At 34.3% G+C, this 22,216-nt stretch overlaps 1 protein-coding gene across 7 annotated transcripts in view; it reads left to right on the forward strand.

Moving 5' to 3' along the window:
* The window catches only part of LOC144840145 (regulating synaptic membrane exocytosis protein 2-like), a 161,929-nt gene that overhangs the window by 87,204 nt on the left and 52,509 nt on the right, over window positions 1-22,216 (forward strand). For 6 of the 7 annotated variants that reach the window (XM_078695830.1, XM_078695835.1, XM_078695837.1 and 3 more), the window contains 6 exons: window positions 7,458-7,597; window positions 10,012-10,142; window positions 15,105-15,267; window positions 15,804-16,005; window positions 18,199-19,014; window positions 19,737-19,982. In XM_078695830.1, the coding sequence (XP_078551956.1) occupies window positions 7,458-7,597; window positions 10,012-10,142; window positions 15,105-15,267; window positions 15,804-16,005; window positions 18,199-19,014; window positions 19,737-19,982 (1,698 nt within the window). The remainder of the gene's footprint in view (window positions 1-7,457; window positions 7,598-10,011; window positions 10,143-15,104; window positions 15,268-15,803; window positions 16,006-18,198; window positions 19,015-19,736; window positions 19,983-22,216) is intronic. The other variant, XM_078695838.1, reaches the window with a different exon arrangement.

Below are 22,216 nucleotides of genomic sequence, written 5' to 3' on the forward strand. Positions count from 1 at the left end.
CCAAAATCAGGTGGATCCCAGCTTCTCAAAAATGCCCCTTGAATCGTTTTCTAGGCAGTTTTTTTGAGAAATCATGGAACCTGTCTACAATGTGTAATCTCTCTCTGCTATGGTTGTGCTAATATTTAAATTCTTAATGCAAAGATTACAACGCAAAATTGATGGTAATCTAGTACATAATATGTGAACAGAATACAGTATTTTAAGTGTAATCTAACTCTATTGTTGTGCTAATATTTAAATCATTAATGGAAAGAATAAATAAAAATGATAGCAGGAAATGATTAACATAAATTATTCATACATTGATGAATATGATTGGAACTCATCAATTGTAATCATCAAAGTGTAAAATAAGAAGTTCAAGGGATCATCTTAGAAAGTCATTTACAATACTAAAACTAAGAATATTAACTCATTTAGACATACTAGCTTCTCTGAGCAAATACAATGGTAGACTAGATTTGAACTCGTCACTTTGACGAGTTAGTTATCCACACGACAAACTCTACGTGCACGTCATACGTTAGAATATTGCGCACAAAAAAAAGATTATGCAATTATGACCTGAAGAAAATAAAATTTTGTTGTGTGCTCTCTATTTTATGTCTTAAAGGAATCCAGTATTATTTCTTTTAAAATGTGTAGTATTGTAGATATAATTCATATAAAAAGAAAATTTGTTTGAAATTTATTGTTGTTTAGATTTTTCAAATAAACCGCGGATTTTCTATGAGCCACCATGTTTAACACGAAAACAAGGTTGTGACGTCATTGGTTTGACAAAAAATTCATCCAACTGTGAGACTGCCCGGCCGGCCATTGCGTGGATATGCAAACACATGTGTCTTACCAAAATTGAATCACAGATTACAACATTATCAATTAGAACCCAGAAGAAGAAGAGAGAGAAGAAGAGATGTGGAAGAAATAGAAGGTTTAGATAATATCGTCGCACATGAAGAAGAAGATACAGAATGGAGGAAAGTAAACAAGGAATGGTGCCAATGCGGAAGATGTGAATTGATGGACACTGCAGCGGAATGCCTTTGTTGTCGCAAAATTTAAAATGTACAAGCGAAGATGAACATGGGATTAGAAAACGAAATGGCATGCATTTCAGACCATTTTTAATTCGAATTTGTGTGTTTACATCCTGCAGTAGTTAGAACTGCACTTGTTGCTCGGACAGACATTAGGCGAGACAACATTGAGGAACTGATCCCGAACAAAACATTTCGCCTTCAGACGTACAGGCAGTTTACCTACATGACCGCCTCGGTAAAGCCGCACGACAAGTCATCCCAGCCTGCATTGTAAACAAAATCAGAAAGGACTTCCTTTAAGCACTGATAGAAATTACATTGGATATAAAGAAGCCGAATAAATCATAAATGGTATTAAGATGTTAATTAATTAATAACATTTAATTATCGAATGCATCAAATATAATAACATTTTTTGGCTAAGCCATTTCCTTGATTATCAATTTTGTAATCGACATTATTACTGTAACATGTATCATTTATTTTATTTCACCAAACAAGTAACAAGTGTTTTCTGTTTATTATTTGTATGCAAGAATTGTATCAAAAGCTGTTCCAAAACAGGGACGAATCAAATCCAATATGTAGTTATTCATCATCTGGCCGGCCAAATGTGTGAAATATAATTTCGTATAGACATATTTTGCAGAAAATTACTGAGGGTCATCTTACAGCGATTGCACAACATCACAATTTTATAATAAACATTTTTGCATTGTTCAAATTAGTTTATTCACTATTTTCAGAGAATTTCCTTGCAATTTTTGTTATTAATTCAACCAAAAACAATACACTAATAATTGCATCAGGAAAATATTTAAGAAATTGTATTTATAATATAATATTTATAAAAGGTTTCATCTTCAGCAGTTTAAAAAGAATTTTTTTACAAAATAAGCATAAATTAGCTTTGTTGTTTTTAATGTAAACATACTATGAAAGCTGAAACCTAGTTCTAAAATCTTCAATTGCATCTTCTTTCTTACATCCCATGAAACACCTGTAAGAAGGTTAAGCATTAATTTTAATATAAAAATTGTTATATTATATTGTTTATTAGTGTAAGTATGTTAAAGAATGTAGTATAACAGGGCTTGTTTTTGGGTAGTAAAGGTAGTAAATTGCCCCTGTGAAACCGACTCGCTCCATATTTGTTTAAGCTTGACCTGGCGCTTCCGAGACTTGGACAACCTCAAAATGATGAGCTCACTATTCTCCTCCATCAGAGAATACCCCAAATACTTAGCACTATGGCCAGGCGTGTCACTGCGGCCAACCCCACCAACAAAAATATCTTGATAGCGAAATGCATCTATCCATATACCATGGTTTTCATTGTACAGATCATTTATTACAGGGAAAAGGTAAGACCTCTGAATGTTGTAAAAATGTTTTTCTGAAAGTATGTGCAGTTTCATGGTGGTTGCAATGTCGAACATTTTTTTTATATGTGCCACCTGAAAATAAAATTGATGCCGCCAACTCAAGGTTTCCCTTTGCCATGTTTCGCACAAGTGGTTGCGATTTCCACCTTCCTCTGTGATTGTTATGGCATGTACATACAAATACATTCATTGTATTAGGTTCAGTGTCACTATCAGAGCTGCTCGGTGAATTTTGGGCAGAATATGTTATAGGGAAGACCTGGTATTTTCTCTGAAAAGTTATTGTTCTTTTTTAAAAAAACCAAGCGCCGATCCTTCTATATGTGGGGCTACAAGAGACCATATTAGAAATACTGTATGTTGGGTGAAAATGTGGGTTCATAGAGATATGTCCATGGAATAAATCTCCCTGTGCACCCTTCGACTTATGTCTGATTTCCCTTGCATATGTTACATTTTTTTAAACATAAAATGCAGTTTTTGAACTGAAGTGTATTTGAATTTGAATCAATGATTGGGAAAATTAAGGAAGTGCAAAAATCCCAAAATTCCCTATGCGTGCCTCATGCTTATACAAGATTAGTGAATGTTAATATGTATTTCCTGTACTTTTACTTGGGTATGGATTTTCAACATGCCTAATTAGGCACACGTAAGGCGGTTGCAGTTAGTAGGCCAGGCCTCGACTGTAGACAACACAATATTTAAAATAGGGATATTCACATAATGCACTCCCTAATACCACAAATATTCAGTTCACTAATATTTGTATATTAAGTCAAGTATCTGGAGACTGTACTATATCCCAAGAAATAAGGCAAGGGATATAGTAGACCACCAGTGTTATATTTTTAACTATGCATCGATAAAACGCCAGTCAATATTTGTTTTTATATACAGTACCATACCAAACAATTCGGTTGAAGGCTAGGCCGAAACAAATGCAACATAGACTTGGTTGGATTATGCCTTGTTTTGATAGAGGCACCTCGTTTTTTGCTGTAAAGTAAACCATCATAAGGCTTGTATTTGAAAATTTGTCGTTTATTTCCAAAGAATACTTTATTTGTTCCTTTATTTTTTAACTGGCCACTAAACTTACTAAAATCCTCTACATCTGCCAGTTAAATTGGCTAAATATAAACACGCTGTTGTAAGCCTCGTCCACAACTATAAAAATATTTTAATTTTGATGATCATGTCAATAAAGTCGAATTAATTTCATCTACTCAGTAGAAGAGTGTCTCCATGACCATGAATGAAACTATGGAAACCAGGCCCGTAGCCAGGGGGGGTTTTTATGGTTCGGCGAACCCCCCCTTTACAGCGAACCCCCCTTAACCGACTGCGAACCCCCATCCCCGACATGCCCAATACCTCACCCTCATCTCTGATAATCCACCAAATAAGTGCCCCACACAGTATAAAAGGTTATTCGTAAATTGAAAAATTCGTAAACTCGTTCGTGAGAGTTGCAAATGAATTTTCACCTGAAATCCCTGGATGTAACATGATATTGACGCGTGTATCGTACTCATTACAGTGAACTGGTACGTGCACGAACGATTCGTACAAAGGACACCGCCAGACAACCGCGTACCTACATTGTTTAGATCACGGCAGTCAGCATGCAAAAAGTATACCGTAAATCTTGTAACCCTGGGTATTATTCTTTTTTACTGTTTTTAAGTAGTGGGTTACTATTACTAATCCTAAATTAGGCACTTGAAAATAGTAACTCACTTTAACTATTCCGTTCAACAAATCATAGCAGAATAATAAAACAGTACGAATAAACAAATTTGTTTGAACTCTAACTTTATTTTATAAACTCAAAAACACTCAATCCTCCCCGACTCCCGAGATCAACATGCATTATCTCCATATTTTCAAAATACGGCTGCATCATAAATGACCAGTCTTCAATTCATAATGTAATTTTGTCAATAGTTTTTGTGACTTTAATATTAACCCATGGGTTACTATTAGAGTAGTGAATTATTATTATTATAGATTGACTTATAAGGTTGGTTACTATTAGAAGGAGAGATTGTGGGTTACTATTAGAAGATTTACGGTATAGCCTTCCGACGTACATAAAAAATGGAACGCTGCAGTTACCTACATTATTTATATGTGGCTATGAAGTATAGTGTATCATCATCATAGAGGATTATAGTGAATATTAATATAATACCCTATAATATCTATGGTAGTTTACATTATAGCATCCGATTATTTTTTTCTAGGGCTACCAGCCGATACGTACTGAACTGTATCAATACCACCTATTTACGTTGATTAATAATTAATTTCCTCGAATTGCTGTAAATAATTACAAGTAGAGCTATAATAAGCATTGAATTTGCCTTCTTTCACTCAAAGTGTGCCTTTTTCGGGGATTCCCCTAGGCGTAGGCCTACGTTCACATTGAACTTGAACGCAGAACAAAATACCGAGTGAATGATCAAACAATCGGCGGTTAAATAGTCCACGTGTGTGAGGAGGAGGAAAAAAGTGCGAATACGATCGTTTTGCTCATTGGTAGCATGCTGCATGAGAGTGTCTTTTCCGACCAATTAGAGGTGCCATTTATCATGAATGTTATGTGCGAGAGTACCATTTCCGGCCATCTAGGGGTGTCATTTAACAAAATTCTCCCCCTCAAGGCGGGTGGGGGCAATGTCCTAAATACTTGTCCGAACCCCCCCTTGACAGATCCTGGCTACGGCCCTGGAAACTATGCATTACTGTAAGGCGAATAGTGTTGTTGCCAATGTTGTCACTCTCTTGCCATTAAACTGTCCGTCCCAATCACTGTTTCTTGTAGGATATGTTTTTATCTATTCTTGCAACATGACCAAACCATTCAAGCGTACTGTGATTAATTCTGTGGGTTTCTTTAAATAATGCCAAAACTTCTTCTCTCATTTCAAAGAAAGATTTCTATGTGCCAGCTCTATACATTATCAAATATATATCCATAATAAAATTCACTATACGGAAACTTCAGGTAAAGGGTAAGAATATTAGCCAATAAAACACATGCGTACATGGGGTCTCTTTCGTCAAATTTCAAAGAGTGCGCACCATGCTTCTATGTGTCAAATTTTCTTCCTAATCTTATATTTATTTGCTCAATTCATTGTCAGTGATGGAGACAGGATTTGCCCGACAGTGGGGCCGAATTCCCCGATGGGGCCAACATGGGGGTTATCTAGTTTTTATAATTTTACTGAAATTAAAATTTAAAAAACATGCACGTACGTTTTATATGATCGGAAAATGTTGATGTATGCCATCCTATAACCTGATGCACTAATGCATTATATATTATATAACGAGAGGTGTTAGATTATGAGAAGCGGTCCCTTAAGAGAGGTGGTTGCTTATGGTGTATGGTCATTTAGGGAGGTGATCGCTTACAAGATGGCCGCTTTTTTAAAGTTGGTCGCTTGCGAGAGGTGGACTGACAGCTAGGTATAGAGGTGCAGTTGTACAAATTTAAACATAAGTTTTTAAAAAATATATAATATTTTCTACAATTGCTGATCATAGTAACTACATTATCTGTGAGGCAATTTCAGTTGACCATTCTACATTAGCTGGTGTTGATATTTATTTACTACACAAGCTGGCGTTTTCTATATTAGCGGTTTGTTTGCGCCTTTATAAACTGGTGCAAAATGTACAAATAAGTATCTGTATATAAATTATGGTTAATTCTGACATGGGCGAGCACAATGCAAAAACTTCGGTACAAATCTCCGCCTTGGATACCTACCTTATCTTAAATGTACCGCGAAACGTAGATTTTATAACATTAGTGTTCAGTTCGACGCTATTGTTCCATATTTCTATCTTAGGAAGATATTATAAAGAGTTTTTTAACAAAATTTATTATTTCAACAGTAGATTTTCAACTCCATTTCAATTCTTCGCGGTCAAAGTAATTTTCGGGTTCACCTTGCAACAACCTGGTTTCAACTATTTTCTCTCTTTTATACACAAGGGAGCAGTTAAAATAATAGATTTGACCCTAAAGGTGACTGGAAACAAAAAAACAGATAGTAGGACTGGAGCTTAAGTTGGCCATTAGTCATAGCCATTTCAGTTTTTTGTTTATTTTAAAACATACCGCGCATGTGTGAAGGTACAGTAGTTAAAAAATAAAAATTATACTGCAAATTAATAAAGATCAAATTAAATATATGCCATAAAAATCGGAATATATTATGGGAAATAGTATTATAAAATTACATAGGGAGATTTGATGATAAGACATTTTGTTTAAAATCGAGTGAAATCCCGATAGCTGAGTTTTATTGAGTAAGCTGGCAGGAATAACTGTAGGCTATCTGTGTACCGTTAGGTCCGAGATTTGTGCCCATTTTGCAAGCCGTAATGTCTTCTTTCTTGGGCCCACTCTGTCACGGCAGTTAGTTTCAAAAGATGTTTAAATTAAATAATGTATTAATAATTATTAAGATGGTATTTATTTGAATAAACGCCTCTCCAATAAAACATCCATTTGAATAATAATTCCCCCCAACCCAACTATCTAATAAACGTCCATCCACATTTATAATAACACAATTATACTATTTGTAGTAGAATATTCATCGCACTGTTATCTACAATTTACCAAGCATTTGTTATTCTTTTTTACCATTTTTCATATCTATTAGATAGAGGATTTAATTTGATTATAAATGTTACCATATTATTAAAACTAAAAAAATTAACATATATCCCTCGAATAAGCACCTCCCTCAAATGAACTCCGCCTCCCCAAAGGGCCCTACCAAACAATAAACACTATACTTTAAAATGTTATTAATCATCTAAAACACTGTGAAACAGAGTATAGTTTAGTTTTACGAATGTCAAGCATTTTCAATAATGGTAACCGACAGAAAACGTACAAGGAGAACATTTTTATCATTCCGAGAACCATCGTCTACACTTCCTAGAGGGGGAGCGAGCGAAGCGAGCTCACCCTCTAATATAAACAATTCTCTTACAGGCAGTGGATATGAATCCGCTTCTAGAAGTAGCAAAGATGAAATAAGTCAACCTATAAAGCGGCCATCAGTAACAGTAACATCTCCTGGCAGTCCCAGCAGTACACAGCTTACAGGTGCATCACCACATGGTGACTTGCAGGTAAGAATTATATTTGTTTAAAAAATATACACTAAAAAATAAGACGGCCAACGTGAATTTAAAAAAAGGTTTTGGCCATTTGCCTTATAAATAGAATTGAACTGGACCAATACCACCCTCACAGGCAGCATACAGTAAAGGAAGTGTCACTGAACATGGGTTTGCTCCCCTCATATTTGTTTAAAAAAACGAAAGGAAATAAAAAGGAACATACAGCGAACGATTGGTACAAAAGACACTGCCAGACAACCGCGTAGGCCTACCTATTGTGTATATACGTCAAAAATGGAACGCCATGGTTACCTACAGTATGTGTGGCTATATAGTATACTGTAGTGTATCATCATCATAGAGGATATGTTAATAATAATAGTACACTATGGTAACTGTGTACTGTAGTTTACATGATAGCAACCAATTTTTTTTTCTAGGCCACCCACTGAAATGTACTCAACTGTATCAATACCTATTTATATTGATATATTTAATTTCCTTAACAAATTGATGTAATTAAATATTGAGCTATAATAAGCATTGAATTTTGCGGTGCTTCCCCTAGACGTACGCTCGCATTGAAAAAAAAAACGCAATCAAAACAAAATACTGAGTGAATGAAATTGGCAACAAAATTTTATCGCCCTTTAATTAGTTACATGTGTTTATTGGAGGGAATAAGTATAATCGTTTTGCTCATTGGTTCTTTATGATACCCTTTTGCTTGCCTGGCTTATATAATACCTTATAGTCAAAAATCACTCTCACCATAAGAACGTACCCTAATAACATTTCATCTGTAGGTCCTATGTATAAAGGTAATAACATTTCTTGATGTTGCATCTTGCAAAACTTAGGATTTTACGAGAAAATTAGACTTTTACTTTTATCGGACTTGTTATATAAGTCAATAATATACGAAACCGAACTATGCGTCAAAAGCGTCCCTTGCCCCGTCGTTGATTCCCAAATAGGGACTTTGCAAAAAACAAAGGAAGCCACAGGACGGTGCTCATGAATAATTTATGCATGCACTTTAACAAAGTGGGCGGAGCTTAGCATAAAATTCCATTGTCTTAACTTTTTTAGTAAAGTTGCCATTTTCCTGTTTACGGAGAACGACTAGAAATAATGTATATATAACATTAAATATACAATTCAAATTACACTTAAACGTGGTATTTTCAAAACTCTAAATAATATTTGAACTTTTAATTTAATTGTTTAATGAAATAACATTTTTATTGGGTTAAAATGGCTGTGTTAAAACCTAGGCCTATGCTGTATCACCAGAGCCAAGCGATTCAGAAGGGTCCCGCACCACAAGACAGATGTAAAATGTAATCGGTGTTGTAGATTTTACAAAACTGAGAACATTTCACATATAGATCAGTGTATAATTGATAAAAAGTTTCAGTATTGGAAACAATTTCGCGACCCATCAATTTTTTTGGGTCGCGACCCATAGGTTACGGAACGGCGCTCTAGGCCCAATGCCCACTGAAGCTAGATAGCGATCAGAAAATTAAATGGCATCTACAAAAAAAAAGTGTATCTAGCGCATGCACATTATCGGTTAATGTACATAGCTTGTATAGACTTGTGGCTGAATATTTCGGTAAAAATCATAATAATAATATTTATAATAATAATAATAATATTTATTCGGCAAAAGTTAAAAAAATACGATTTACATTTCATCTTGCCAGGAGCAAGTAATAAGCATGAGCCCAAACAGAAAACTGCTCTTACTCCATCATTATTATACAGTACAAAAAACAAAAAAACAAAAGTATAAGTAGTACAAATTAATTAAAAACAAAACAATGTTATAATGAGAAAAATGAGGATTTTTTCCATTTCATAGGGATGTTTTCTATGCTTTATCGTCATTTCCGAAATTTACAATTACAGTCAGTAGTATGTAACAGTATATACTACGTGTTGAAAACAGAAAATTTTGAAACCCTTTTCATATCCATTCTGAATTTAAAAATGTGTATTGCGTTTGGAATGAAAGATAGTCTAAAACATGAATTGGTTTGATTTAAGTGGTCTAATTCTGCCAGAGTTGTTTTAATTTTAATAACTTTCTTTAGATTTTGTTTTTCGTACACATCACTCGCATCTTTAACCACTGATCTAGTCTTATTCTTCTCTGTAATATATCCAAACCAAGCAGTAAATGTTACGACTAAAATCTATTGGATGACCATTTCATAGAACAACTTATAAAGTCTTGAGTTTCCTTAACCAGTACAACCTTCCCATTCCCCTTTTTAATAATCTCCAGTATTATTATCAATTTTTATCAAAATCATAAAAATGATCTAAAACTAATTTAAATGCTTTTTTTGGTCTAAATTATATATCTCTCCAAAAATGTACTTCTATCACGATAAAAATGAATTATTTTGCAGCTCAAACTAGTTTATGATTCTCAAAGTCTAGAAGTAATTGTAACAATAATGTCTGCTCAAAATTTACCAGCAAGAGACAACAAAGAAGCTCGATATCCATATGTTAAGATGTATTTACTGCCAAATAAAAGGTGAGAATTTTTAAAGTTATTTTTATTACAAGCATTCCAACAGTGTAAATTCCAATTAAAGAATATAATACTCAGATCTGTAAATTAGGACTATAATTTTAATCACTACTAAACTTCACAGTGCTAGCAGGTCCACTACCTCCACTACCAGGCATGGGTTGGGTAGATGTTTTTTGTTCAGGCGAACCCCCATTAAAAAGTGAATCTCCTCTTTATTATTGACCGTAGCCCTATATCTATAGCAGTATGTGTTGTCAATTTATGGTATTTTGTTTCTTGTGAATTGTGACCTTGATCTTTGATCCTTCCCCTTCAAAACTGAACTACTCTGTTCCGAACATGCTTTTGGAATACAGTGCTAGCTGTGACGTCACATATAGCGCCTCATTGCTTAGTTGTACCTTTGTATGATAGAGTGATTGAATTAAAAGTTTACTGTTTAAAGAACTGTTTTAGTATTTGGTGTTTCCAAATATTACATAATTGGCATTGAGGATTTTTACCCAATATGCAGAGAACGTTTTATTACTTACTTGGACTACAAGTATGGTGAAATAGCATGATTTTAGGCCATCAGCAAGTAGGCCTATGCTACAGTAGAATCATCATCATCGATCAGCGAAGTGATTGCATTGTCCGGTACCAGCGAGGATGCGCATCACATTCACACTAGCAACTAACATAGGCTAGCATCCGCCTACTGTACATGATTTTTCAGCACTATTATACATCTATATTATTGTACAGTAATGGACACTTCTATTTCACCGTTCATATCTGAGACCACAGAAACGGCACCAACTAGGTGGGAATGCTGGCTTAAGCATTTTGATAATTTTCTCATCGCTAAGGCAATTACCGATGACAGAAGAACACGAGCAATGTTACTCCACCTAGGAGGAGAGGATGTGTTTGAAGTAAGTGAAACTCACACGACGGGAAACGAAGGTTATCTAGAAACAAAAGAAAAATTGACAACATACTTTGTGCGTAAACGTAATGTTGAATATGAAGTTAAACGCTGTCAACTTGCAAAGGTTCACAATAAGGGCTTAAGTGAAGCAAACATGACACTAAAAGCATTACTTACATTTGGTCGAACTCTAGAAGCCATCCAGGTACAAGCCAAAGCAATGGCGGGACAGACAGACAAAACTATGCATGTGGTAGAACAGAAACAGAAGTACTACCAACTTTGAAAACAGAAACATGGAGGGAAGCAATTGGGTAAAGCAAAGCCAGAAAAAAAATAACCATCATTGAACAGGATGTGGAGGTTGTCATGGTACAGAGAAGCTTGATAAAGTTTGCACAGCCTGGGGAAAACATAAATGTCATAAATGTAAAGATCAAACCACTTTGCTTCAGTTTGCAAGTCAACCACACCGGCAAATAATATGCAAATACAAACATAAACGGAGATTCCGGTGCAATTGGCGACTGTTGCAGCCATTGATGTAGATGAGTATGGATTTCCTTTATTTAAATTGTACACTCAATGAACTTGCTGAATGATACTCCAGTGACAGCACCGCAAATAGCGAAATGGACAGCAAGAGATCCGTTGTTGTCTGCAGTTCTTAAATATACACTCCCAAGGTTGGCCTTCCGGAGTGGGAGAAAGAATTCAAAACATACCATCGCAAAAAGAGCGAACTTTCCACACAGAAAGGATGTTTACTTTGGGATTCAAGAGTTATAATCCCAGCTCAAGGCCGAGAGAGCCTACTGTCAGAATTAAATGAAAGCCATCCTGGCATTGTGCCTATGAAATCATTGGCAAGGAGTTATATTTGGTGGCCTAATCTTGACATGGACAAAGAAAATACTGTTCAAGGATGCTCTACTTGTCAGCAGTATGGGAAAGCACCATCAAAAGCAAATCGTCATCCATGGGAGTGGCCAGGGAAACCATGGTATTGCATACATATTGATAATGCAGGCCCGTTTGAAGGGAAAATGATACTAGTTATAGTTGATGCTCATAACAAGTATATTGATGCACATAATGGCATCAAGCACAACAGCAGCTACCTTATTCAAGTTACGTCAAACCTTTGCAACTCATGGTGTGCCATGGAGTTTAGTATCAGACAATGATACCCCCATTTACCAGCCACGAGTTCCAGACCTTTTGCAAACAGAATGGTATTAAACATATTTGTAGTTCATCATACCATCCAGCCAGCAATGGGTTAGCGGAACGAGCTGTGCAAACTATGAAAGAGGGGTTATAGAAAACTGTAGGTGAGGACTTGGAGTCAAGATTATATAGATTCCTGGCAAAATAAAGACTGACACCACAGTCAACAACTGGTCAGTCACCAGCAGAATTACAATGAAAAGACGTCTTGGGTCTCGGCTTGACCTAGTTTGCCCTAATATGGAGAACTATGTACTAGACGCAATGTCCCCCGGAACCACCGGTAGGTGGCGTTGTACACGACTATAGCTTTAACAGGACACTCTAATTACTTTCGTAGCGGAAAATCAGGGAATGACCTAAAATGCCTCAGATATGTATGTTGTAGCCAACATTTTGACATTGTATCGCCTTACAATGGTTTCAAGAGGGTTGGAAACTCTGAAAAACATACGAAACAGTACATATCTGAGCCAAAAAGTGAATTTTATGATTTTTTTTAAAAGAGCTGTGACTTCACAAAGAACGTCATCTTTGACATGTCTTCGGAAGCATTAGGATGCTCGGAAATGTCAAACAAAGTTCAAGAAAAGACGTCAACCCTGTTCTGATTGGTCGGTTAAAATGCTTACATATAATGTATGTTTTATTCATTCATATACAAAGTAGGCTTGTATTGAGGCTATATCGATTCTCTACTTGACATTTTTTTAAAAATATTTTTTGAGAGAAATTAGTTAGAGGGTTAGGTATTAAATATTTAGGACAAGTTTTATTATTTATGTTTTTCATCAAGACAAGTTCATAGTTGATAAAACAGCCGTCAGACAGATAGATGCACTATTAAACAACACCAATGCCACATCATGACCAATGTGAGTACAGATACTATCCCAACATTCACTTCCAACATCAAAATCAGTAGGTGAGAGGATGCATTCCTCGTATGGGTAATGCATCCTCTCACCACCAGAATCCTACCTGTACATCTATAAATGTACAGGTAGCCCCTTTCATCTTGCCAGACGCAACACATGGCATCTAGTTCCGAAAATCTCTGGATAAACAAGCTACAATGATAGCAGGACGAGAAATGCATGAGAGATCATTTTATGATGGAGACTCAGTATAGGTAGTGAACTTTGCTGGTAAACCAAAATGGTTACCTCAGTTAGATCCAGTTTCCTTTAATGTACATATTGAGAATGGTCGTGAACATCACATACTTCATCAAGTTTGGTGAGATTCGGACTGTAAATATTAAGAAATACAGAAATGAAAACATAACTTTGTAGGCGGAGATAATAAAATAAATTCAATATGGAACGGTTTTCCTTAAAAAGAGTTAATACCAGTTATACATCAGAATGCTTGGTAGATCATGTTAATCAATGAATTCTTCTACAAATGTGAATGTGTGGTGGGACGGTTATTTGAGGAAAACGTTTATTCGAAGAAATACGGTATGGGACAGAGAAATGCTTGTTTGTGAATGTGATGACACCCACAAGTCGAGGGTGGGATATACCCGAGGTGGGACTATACGAAAATATTTTGATGCAAAGCGCTTGAAGTGCGCGGGTTTCGTGAGCTTTGCTCTGGACCTAAATTAAGCAAACCCCAGGCTCAAGACTCCTTGCCAGATCTTACCTAGGGCCCTTACCTCATCTCTTCTTTTCCGCTTTAGAGTCTATCAGTCAATATTGTCAATGTAGTGCAAACCACTTGTTGCTGTAGATACAACTGGCAAATACAATATATACACCACTATTCAGCAGAAGTATTGTAATACCTCACAAGCAATTACATAATCTGATTTATTCACATTACATTCAGTTTTGTGAGGGAAAAAGTGCCTTCTATCAGTTGCTATCCTCACTATATCCTGCTCATCGAAGCAGTAAGTAAACTGTAAATGTCTATTTCCGAAATCTTTAAATAACAAATGAGAAGGTTTCAGATTGTTTTTATAAATAATTGTTCTGACCAAATCACTTAAATTATGCACATTTCTACTACATTTTTCATTACATGCTTGTTATGTTTGTATTAAGCATATTTTCACAGATAAATGTCAATCCCTTAAACTATGTCATTCATACATGAAATTTAATGTTTGTACATGGTGAACAAGGCGCCTTCGGTGAATTATTTCAAACGACAAGAACGCAGGTATATTTATTTTATGTGATTGGTCATCAAGTTTCAAAACCTTTGATCTCTTTTGAAGAGTAAAGCTTTGTTTACCATGAATTCACCGCAAAGTTCCACAAACAAAATTAACTTCAACTACAGGACATAATTGTATATTTAAGTCAATATTCAGTTGACGTGTAATACCAGAACTCGAAGAATTCGAACAATGATCCACCATATACGAGTGAATCATCAATGGACTATGACGAAGACCAATGAGTAACAGAGATGTCAAATGAGCAGCAGAGATGTCAAATGAGCAGTTCAGACAGAGAAAACAATTGTTACACAAAAATGTTGACTAGTAAAAAGCACTAATGGTCTATTGAGCCACTTTGTTAGTAAATGGTTACAGTTCGCCATAATAACAATACAATTAACAAAAAGATAGTAAAACATATGAATGGATGCTACAAAGACAGAAGCCTAAATAGTATTGAACCACATTTTAAACAAATTATTTGTGATCTCACTATAAATGTGCAATTTCTCCATATTGTTCTAGAAACTAAAAACAAAAAAATCTCAGCTCAGCTCATTTTCTATCTTAATTCTTCATTTCTCCAACATCTTAATGATAAAGGTGGGTTTTGTCAATAAATCTTTTAATATTTATTTTACAGAGAGAATAGTAAAAGAAAAACTCAAATTGTTCATAAAATGTGTGACCCTAAATGGAACCAACAATTTGTTTACAGTCCAATAAGACGCTCTGATATGAAGATGCGAACATTAGAACTGACAGTTTGGGATTCAAACCAGACAGCAAAAGAATTAATTGGACAGGTAAGACAAAATAAGTTTTAATTGACTGAACAAAAATACATCATAAAGTAAAAACTATATTTGAGAAATTGTTAGGGGTCAGATTTGGGCTTCCCTTTAATCTACTAAATGATCTGTATATTAGCAGAACGTGATCTGGTGTATTTAAGGTTTGGACCTCAATTGGTTGAATTGAAAGCTTTTAAAGCTTTCCCAGATCAAAGAAACCCACACTAGTTTCCTACATTAGATACTGTACACTCATATTAAAAAAAGAAATCTTATCAATGGTTATCCTGCACCTACCAAGGTTTAATCTGGTATAACACCCTCCATTTTAATAATTTTCAATGATTCTCTCCAAACAATGCCTACTTAGGTAAATAAGCTTTCACAGATATATACAGAATATATTTTTTTTTTCAAATTCAACACAGTACTGATTAAAATCCTAATATCATTGCCTGCTTGAGTGGAAGTGATTCTCTGAATTGAACTAAATTTTAATTTGTAAATCGTATTTTATTTAGATAATTGTGTTCTTTTTTCCTTAATAGGTTTTGATTAATTTACATAATGCTATTTTTGACAATGAGCCTCATTGGTATCCATTGTCTATGCCTGATATTTCCCATGGACCACTTCCTCAACCTTCTTCGATCCCACAACAGGACAAAGTATCTCACCCACGACGGAGTTCAAGAGACACAGATCCAAGGACCAATTCATATACAATATACCATGTTAATAATAGCGAAGGTAAGAAACCAATATATTTCATTTTTGTTAATTTATTGCTTTGCAATGAATCACAGAAAACAAACCAGATTCCTACATTGGATTACTTTCATTTCAATAATTAATTCAAAAATGGAAAGAAGTTTTCAAACTTAACATAAAATTTGTCCTAAAAAAATTAGGTAATAGGTAAACAGAATATGATGGCAATATTTAAAAAAAAATAATGCTAAAAGTTTCAGAGATCATCTTAACATGTCATTTTTATTTTATTGTGTAACAGAAAACAAATTAGCCGTGTGGTTAAATCTTGTAGTGGCTTGAGAATATGTGGGCTACATTCTTGAGAAACTTACAGAATATAGTTGCTGTCAATGGTATTTTCGTATATATCCCAATAGAAATAAGTTACAATGCTGTGTGGCATTATTAAATTATTAGTTATTAAATCTTTTTGTAAATCCGAAAGGGTAATAATTACAATGTAAAAGGAATATGCTGTGTGGATCTTCACATGATTAAATCTTGGTGAGGGCATTTTCGGGCTTCTGTCTGGGCAATTTACAGGATAAAATTGCTGTCAATGGTGTTTTTGTGCATCCCAGTGCACATTAAAAAGCAAAAGGAATTAGCTGTGTGGCTCTTCGTATGATTAACATCATTTTTTAGTGGGCACTTGTGACAACTTACAGGATAAAGTTGATGTCATTGCTATTTTATTGTATACATATATGGGGACGATTTCCAACAACCTTTATGTCATGTGTCGTGTCCACAGATGGTTCTCGAATACACAGTAATTTCAGCAAAAAAAAACTGCCGATTTCAAATGTACATACCGCAGGACTATAGTACATTGTCGCTTACAGAAAACGAATAAATAGACACGATGATTTATGTAGTCAACTAAAATTAGCACCCTGGGAATTAGACCTACTTCCGAAGGAGAAACTTGTCTTATGGGAGGAGAACAATTTTTAAATATATTCTTTATCCCCTCAGTAACGAAATATTGTTTTAAACGTTTTATAGGCAATTATAATCAATAATATACCACTAAACGCAGTAAAACATTTACGTTTTAATACTTTTTTAAAACTGTCCCTGTTATAGTCGTTTGAAATAGTAAAGTACATGTAACGATACACCACTACGACGTTTATATTTTTTATCATTATTAATTAATACAAACTTTGAGAAGCAACTGTCAGTAATACAGTTTTTATTTGTATATTATGTGTTTATATATCCAGCAGTATAGCCTACCCACAGTCACAGTAATAAATGTTCTTTGTATATGTGTTTATATATCAATGGTAACCACATTCACAGTAAGAAAATTTCGATTCAAATGGCGACCAAAAATGGTTAATACGTATTTACAATATTGTCAAAGTATTGCAATATCTCAGTTTTAAGTTTATTCTCCAATGGCCCATAAATTTACCTACTTGTGTTAAACCAAGGGCTCATAAATTTACCTACAAACTGGGAGTCTGAGAGATTGGAATGTTCCATTCATCGCAAATCAATACATTTGTATAAACGTATATTAAATCTATCAAAATAGTATTTTTTAAAGAAAATCTTCAACATTATGATGCTGTACTCGAGCTGTTCAACCGGTTTTCAGCCATTAAAAACAATTATCGTAAAAGGAGATAGGAAAATGCGCATCATCCTCGTATTATTGTATGTGGGTATTTTTCAAGATGCACATGCATTAGACAGTGTATACCACTATCGGAAAACACCCCTATTTGGGGCAAATCGTTGAACCTAAATTCGTTTTAATTGTCAATAACTAATTATCGAACTCAATTTAATTCGTAAACAGGGTTACATCATGTGGTTAAAATCAGTACCGAAAGTACGAAACAACTTTATATACAATCGAGTAAACATTCTATAAGTAATGCGGGATTTACCAAATTTTGCCCTTACGTAAATTTATATATAGATACACTGGATATTTATTGGTCAAATAGATAAGAAATTCATATAAATAGACCTAATCTGCTATATAAATTCATAAAAATAAATCTAATTTGTTTCTCAGTGTCTTAGATGATGAATATAAAATTTTAAAATACCATGTTATTTTGTGTTATAATTTGGTAACATGTGCAATCAAATAATTTCCCCTAGATATGACAAAAATGCAACATAATTGATATATTAAGAAGTGATGAAATAGAATATGTTATTTTTTAGGTGGTGGATCTGTTAGAAGAACCAAATCTGGAGGAACAAGCTATGCAAATACCTACCCAAATATTGGCTCTCATGGTGGTTCATTGGTGCACTATTCTCAAGATGAAGGCTATAGGCCACATAGCCGACAAAGACATCTTCCATCAGTAGAACAATATAGCAATGACCCTGCTAATCACTACTCAAAAATTGTTCATGGTAGCCATCCAAGAGATATGGCAACAAATGATTTTGAAAACCATTATTCAAAAAGCCTACATGGCAAGCATTCAAGAGATGTACCACCTCAACACCAACGACAGATGCCCAGGGACCCCCACAGGGATCCTCCCAGCGAACAAGGTATTTCTCCACAAATGCATAGAGATTTAACTAGACATGATCATTTAGGTGAACATAACACCAGAGAAATCCACGGATCGTTTAGAGACTTACCTAATTACAGAGATCATCCAAGAGATATTCATCGAAATTTACCCGAACAACCTCGTAGGAATAGTGCTGGTTCAACAATATACAACAGGATAGAAGATAAACAGCATGTAGTGCAAAACAATTTACCTGATTTAGATCAGGATAGACAAGGGCGGCCTACAAATTCATCTCAAATGCCAAACCAAGTGCCTCCTACTAATCAAATACCTTACAATCTATCAGGCCAAAGTTTCCCATCACAAGGTAAATCAGACTCATCTAACCAGAGGTCAGGTTACCCACCTTCTAAAAGTAAAGCTGATCCATTAGCCAATCACAGATCAGGATATTCACCTACACCAGGTAAACCTGATCAATCACCTAACCAGAGATCTGGATTAAGTAAGTATGTTTCTGAATTATGATATTTATTTTAACTATATCAATATTATACATAAAGTAATATTTTTTGTAATGGTCGTCATTGACTGTATGAAGTTTAGTGTCTCTAAAAGTCACTACAGAAGCTTCCAAAGCATACACATTTAATCAATATAATAGTTTGCTGAAAATCATGTTCTCATCTTGATCATATAAATAATGAACATCAAGTACTTTTAATAACATTTTTAAAGATGTATTGTCCCCCAAAAACATGAAAAATGAAGATTTGAAAATTGAATAAGCCATTTCGCAGTTTTAATCAAGTAAATCACTTCCATAGAAAAAAAAATGTTTTAAATAATGTTTTCACAAAAATAAACGGTTAAAAAAACCATTGACTTCCAGTCAATTTGACTATATTTTGCATTAAAGTTTTATTCAGGTAAATAATTTATTTTTGGATCCAATTTTTTGGTCAAAGTGAATAATTAGTCTGTGACATTAAAATGCCATATTCAACAACAAAAATGTTAACAAATGTTTTTTCAGGGGGACAATATCTTTAAGTAATAACTACAAGACAATGTTACTTTGGTAATAAAACTAACAAGTAGTAAGTCTTCTAAAAAGTATGCTTTGCTATACTTGTATAATTTTATATAATGATGTTTGAATTTGTATGCATACCTTAAGAAAACTCTAAAGCAAGAGCAGTTACTTACTAAGTTTGGTTGCTCTAGATTCTCTGTTTGATGTGGGTGCAGTTACCCAGAAGTTGGGCACAAATCCTCTAAATGCAACGCCACAAGACCAAAACCAGGTGGATGTAGGAAAAGAGGTTTCTTCTATGTTTACTGGTCTATCAAAAGCATTTAGCAGTGTTTGGTCCACGGGCCCAAGCATCAAGATCCCATTCTCGGAACAGATTTCAGAACTTGGCTCCAAAGTGCCGATACCCAATACGATAACTGATCTTGGAGCAAAGGGTAAATTTTAATCGGGCACGTCTTGATTAGCTGTATTTTTCTGTTGTAGGCTTTTAACACTTCCTTTTTTACAATATAATGTGTACAACATTTGTTGTAGTTTTTTCTCCCTTTTTTCTGCATTTAGAAAAATTTTGACTGGCTGCAAACATTTCTTCATTCTTACCAACTCTTTTTTTATCAGAAAATGTTGGAAATTGTTTCTAAGATACTTACAATAGGAATGGAAGTGTTTTTGTTGCTATTTTATGTCTTTAATAACATACATATGCACTAATATTGAAAACTAAAACCTATAATTTCTACTGAAGTTAAAATATCTTTAGATCACTCGTAGAACGAAAGGTCTTATGCTATCTGGCTCAGAGAAATTCTATCAGGGCCATCGTTTATTTCGGGATTGTTCTGATATCTTGGTATATTTAAAAGAACAATAGTAAAAAAAGAATGAAGCAATAATTTAGAAAAGTGATAGAAAGCAGTGAAATGAGCGTTTTTAACTAATTTTGGATGTTTTCATTTTCAATTGAGAACAATAATCCTTTGTGTTATGTGTGTCTGCTTGAACTAGAAATGAAAATTAATAGTTCTGCATTCCCTGGGAATTGGAAGTATAACATCATACACTATTTATTCGCACTGATGGTTGAATAACTTAATTATCACAACAGCGTCGTTTACGCTAGTCATGCTCTGAATGATCCGACTGTTGGCTATATAGATTAGTAAATTTCCGGAAATGATTGATGACGGATATGCACTGTGATCACTATTTAGGTTGCCAAAATGGGATCGAATTAATAGAGACAATTCAATTCCATGTTTCAAATTTTTGACAGATTCTCTACTCTATATCCAGTTTCTCAAGAATTTTATCCGCATGAATAATAACATAGATAAGCATCGATATTTTCATATTGTGATGTGATGCCCCCATTTCGATCGCTTGAAGGGGTAAACAAATAAAAGAACCGTAACTTTTCAGTGAAAATACCAGGTCTTCCCCAACTTTTTGTTTTGTTTTTTGTTTTCTCTTTTTATCATAATTAACCTTAGAATGCACATTTAAGACAAGAAATGACATGCTTTAATATATTTAAAGTTATATATATGCATTATTTTTCTACCATATATTTCAATATCTTACAGCTCTTCAGAGTTAAAGGCGACCTTGATGTTTATAACTTATCTTGAAAGATGTTGTAACTTTATAATATGGCCAGTTGAAGTTAAAAAGTAGTTTTTCATCTCTGTCGTCAAACTTATACAAATTTAAAGCAGTGCGCACCACTCTTCTTTGTGTACAATATTCTCAAATCATTATCTTCCGAAATTGTCATCTTCATGTTTGATTTTGATAACGTCATCATACCAAACAAATGTGGGTCCTGTGATTTCACCTATGCTCATGCAACTATTATGTTGGCAAATTCTCTGGTAATGCCATTGTTTGACTATTGTAGTACTGTATGTACAAATCGTGACATGAAGAAATTGAAACATTTTGAAATGCTCAGAAATGTTCTGAAAGATGCCCTAATTTGATTAGAAATTTATTTTGAGCATTTTACAATTTTGACGCGCGTATGCGTATGTTTTTTGTGCTTATATTTTGACCCTTCACCTGACGTTTATGTGTAGTGATATCTGAAAGGCAGTTATGAAAATATGATTGATATGGTGAATTCACAAAATAGCCATAATGATGTCACGGTAGAGTAATCACGCTAAAAACCTTATCATGGCTAAGTTTTAGTATGTTACAGATATTGTAAACATTTTAAATAACAGTAAATAAATAAATAAGAAGAAGAAATAGAGAAAAAATAATAAGATTTTGTACAATAACATTAAATCATTGTTTCTTAATTTATTAAATATAATATCAATAAAAGCATTATTTAATGAAGGGATAATAATTAAAATCACAAAATTTTTTGTAAGAAATATTTCTTGTTCAACATTGATGCCAAGCCATGAGAAAAGATGCTTTAAATTAGAATTAAAGTTATGTTGAATGGAAGAAAATGATGTATTAGCAGTGAAAATGATGGTGTCATAAGCGAATATGTTAGCAAAACCTGGAAAGGCATTGTGTGTCTGCTAAGACATTTAGTTTACTTAAAGAATCAAGGCTCCAAAGTTATTGGTTTAGTTGTAGTTCAGGCCGTATGTACCCATCGTTGGTTTTGTACTTAATGACGGCCGGTATGCTTAGTGGAATAGTATTTAGT

This window comes from Antedon bifida, chromosome 4 (genome assembly GCF_963402885.1).
Source record: "Antedon bifida chromosome 4, ecAntBifi1.1, whole genome shotgun sequence".
Classification (NCBI taxonomy): Eukaryota; Metazoa; Echinodermata; class Crinoidea; order Comatulida; family Antedonidae; genus Antedon; species Antedon bifida.